The 1,527-nt window shown below is 54.4% G+C and overlaps 1 protein-coding gene across 1 annotated transcript in view; it reads left to right on the top strand.

The window, feature by feature from the left end:
• Nucleotides 1-1,527, top strand: part of SDS (serine dehydratase) — a 6,018-nt gene extending 4,491 nt beyond the window's left edge. The window contains exons 6-7 of the mRNA XM_007938190.1: nt 542-666; nt 1,319-1,527. Coding sequence (XP_007936381.1) covers nt 542-666; nt 1,319-1,527 — 334 coding nt within the window. The remainder of the gene's footprint in view (nt 1-541; nt 667-1,318) is intronic.

Raw genomic sequence — 1,527 nt, 5'->3', positions numbered from 1 at the left:
GAGAATTACATAATGCTTGTGGAATTCTTGGCACCTAATACTTTCTCAAGAAGTTGTCACTATGGTTATTACTATGGGCGTGGTGGTGGAGGGATGGGCTTTTTGAGAATTCCACACAGGATCAGAGGATGGAGTACTCCCCTGGAGGACTCCCTGGAGGAGGTGGCCTGGACCCTGAGGACGGCAGGATTGGGTCGACAGAGCAGTGCTAGTGCTGTGAGGGCATTCTAGACAGAGGGTGCAACCTGGAACGAAGGCAGGGGTCCTCTCTGGGATCTTTTCAGGCATTTACTTTGGAGTTGATGTTATGCAGAATATGATGCTATTTACCCAAATTCAAACCATCTGTGCCTCATCAGAAGCCCCCCCCCCACTGCTGTTTGGGGGAGCCCCTGGGGCTTTTCAGTGCCTTACACCTGCAGGCGTTACGTCCTATCCCCCCGTCCACTGACCCACTGCCTCCTGACTCCCACTAACCATCCTTGGGTCCCTCTTTCCCTTCTCCCTGGCTCCCCCATTCCTGTCCTCTTCCTCTGCCCAGTGTTGCCAAGGCCCTGGGTGTGAAGACCGTGGCAAGTCAGACCCTGAAGCTGTTTCGGGAACACCCCATTTTCTCTGAAGTTATCTCAGACCAGGAGGCTGTGGCTGCCATTGAGAAGTTTGTGGGTATGTGCCACTCTTTCAGTTTCCTGCCACCTCATCTAGGTGGCCGGCCAGCTTGTGTGCCAAGGGATTCCATTCACCTCAGCTTTTCCTCAGAGTTGTCTCCCATCCTTGTCTAAAACGTCCCCATTAAGGAGAGAGAATACAATGTAGTGATAAAGCTAGTTAGACCAAAGCCACAATGAAGCAGTCTGGTAGCCATGACCTCACATTCCATTTGGTATCTGTGAGGACATCCTGACTACCAGGTGGCCGGGCAGTGCTGATTCTGGGCTGCTGGGAAGCCAGGGTAATAAAGGAAAGCACAGGGCTGAGTTAGAGTCAGAGATGGGGCTGTGCTAGGTTGAAACTTCCACTCTGGGATCAACCTAGGGCAGGGCCAAAAGAAAGGAACAAAGAAAACTATTTAGGCTGTCACTGACTCTCTCGTACCACTGCCAACTTGGCTAACCGTGGTACTCTTGTTCAAAGGATGCCTCAGAATCCATCTTAACACAGTGCTAAGGCGGTTATGTTCATTTGCACAGCGGCAGCACTCAAGTTGTAACCTAGGTCAGGCTCAGGGCTGGGAAGGTGGATCTGGGGGATGACGGGAGGTTTGGCCCGGGGCTGAGCTCTGATTGGCTCACAGCCCTCCCCTGCTCTTCTCTGGCAGATGAGGAGAAGATCTTGGTGGAGCCCGCCTGTGGGGCAGCCCTGGCCGCAGTCTACAGCCGCGTGATCCAGAAGCTGCAGGGAGAGGGGAAGCTCCGAGCCCCGCTGGCCTCGGTCGTGGTCATCGTCTGCGGGGGCAGCAACATCAGCCTGGCCCAGCTGCGGGCCCTCAAGGAACAGCTGGGCATGAAGAACGGGCTGCCCAAGTGA

Source organism: Orycteropus afer, unplaced genomic scaffold, assembly GCF_000298275.1.
Source record: "Orycteropus afer afer isolate SDZICR_OR568_19922 unplaced genomic scaffold, OryAfe1.0 scaffold00048, whole genome shotgun sequence".
NCBI lineage: Eukaryota > Metazoa > Chordata > Mammalia > Tubulidentata > Orycteropodidae > Orycteropus > Orycteropus afer.
Note: the sequence above shows the minus strand (reverse complement) of the source record. Positions and strands in the feature narration are given on the sequence as shown.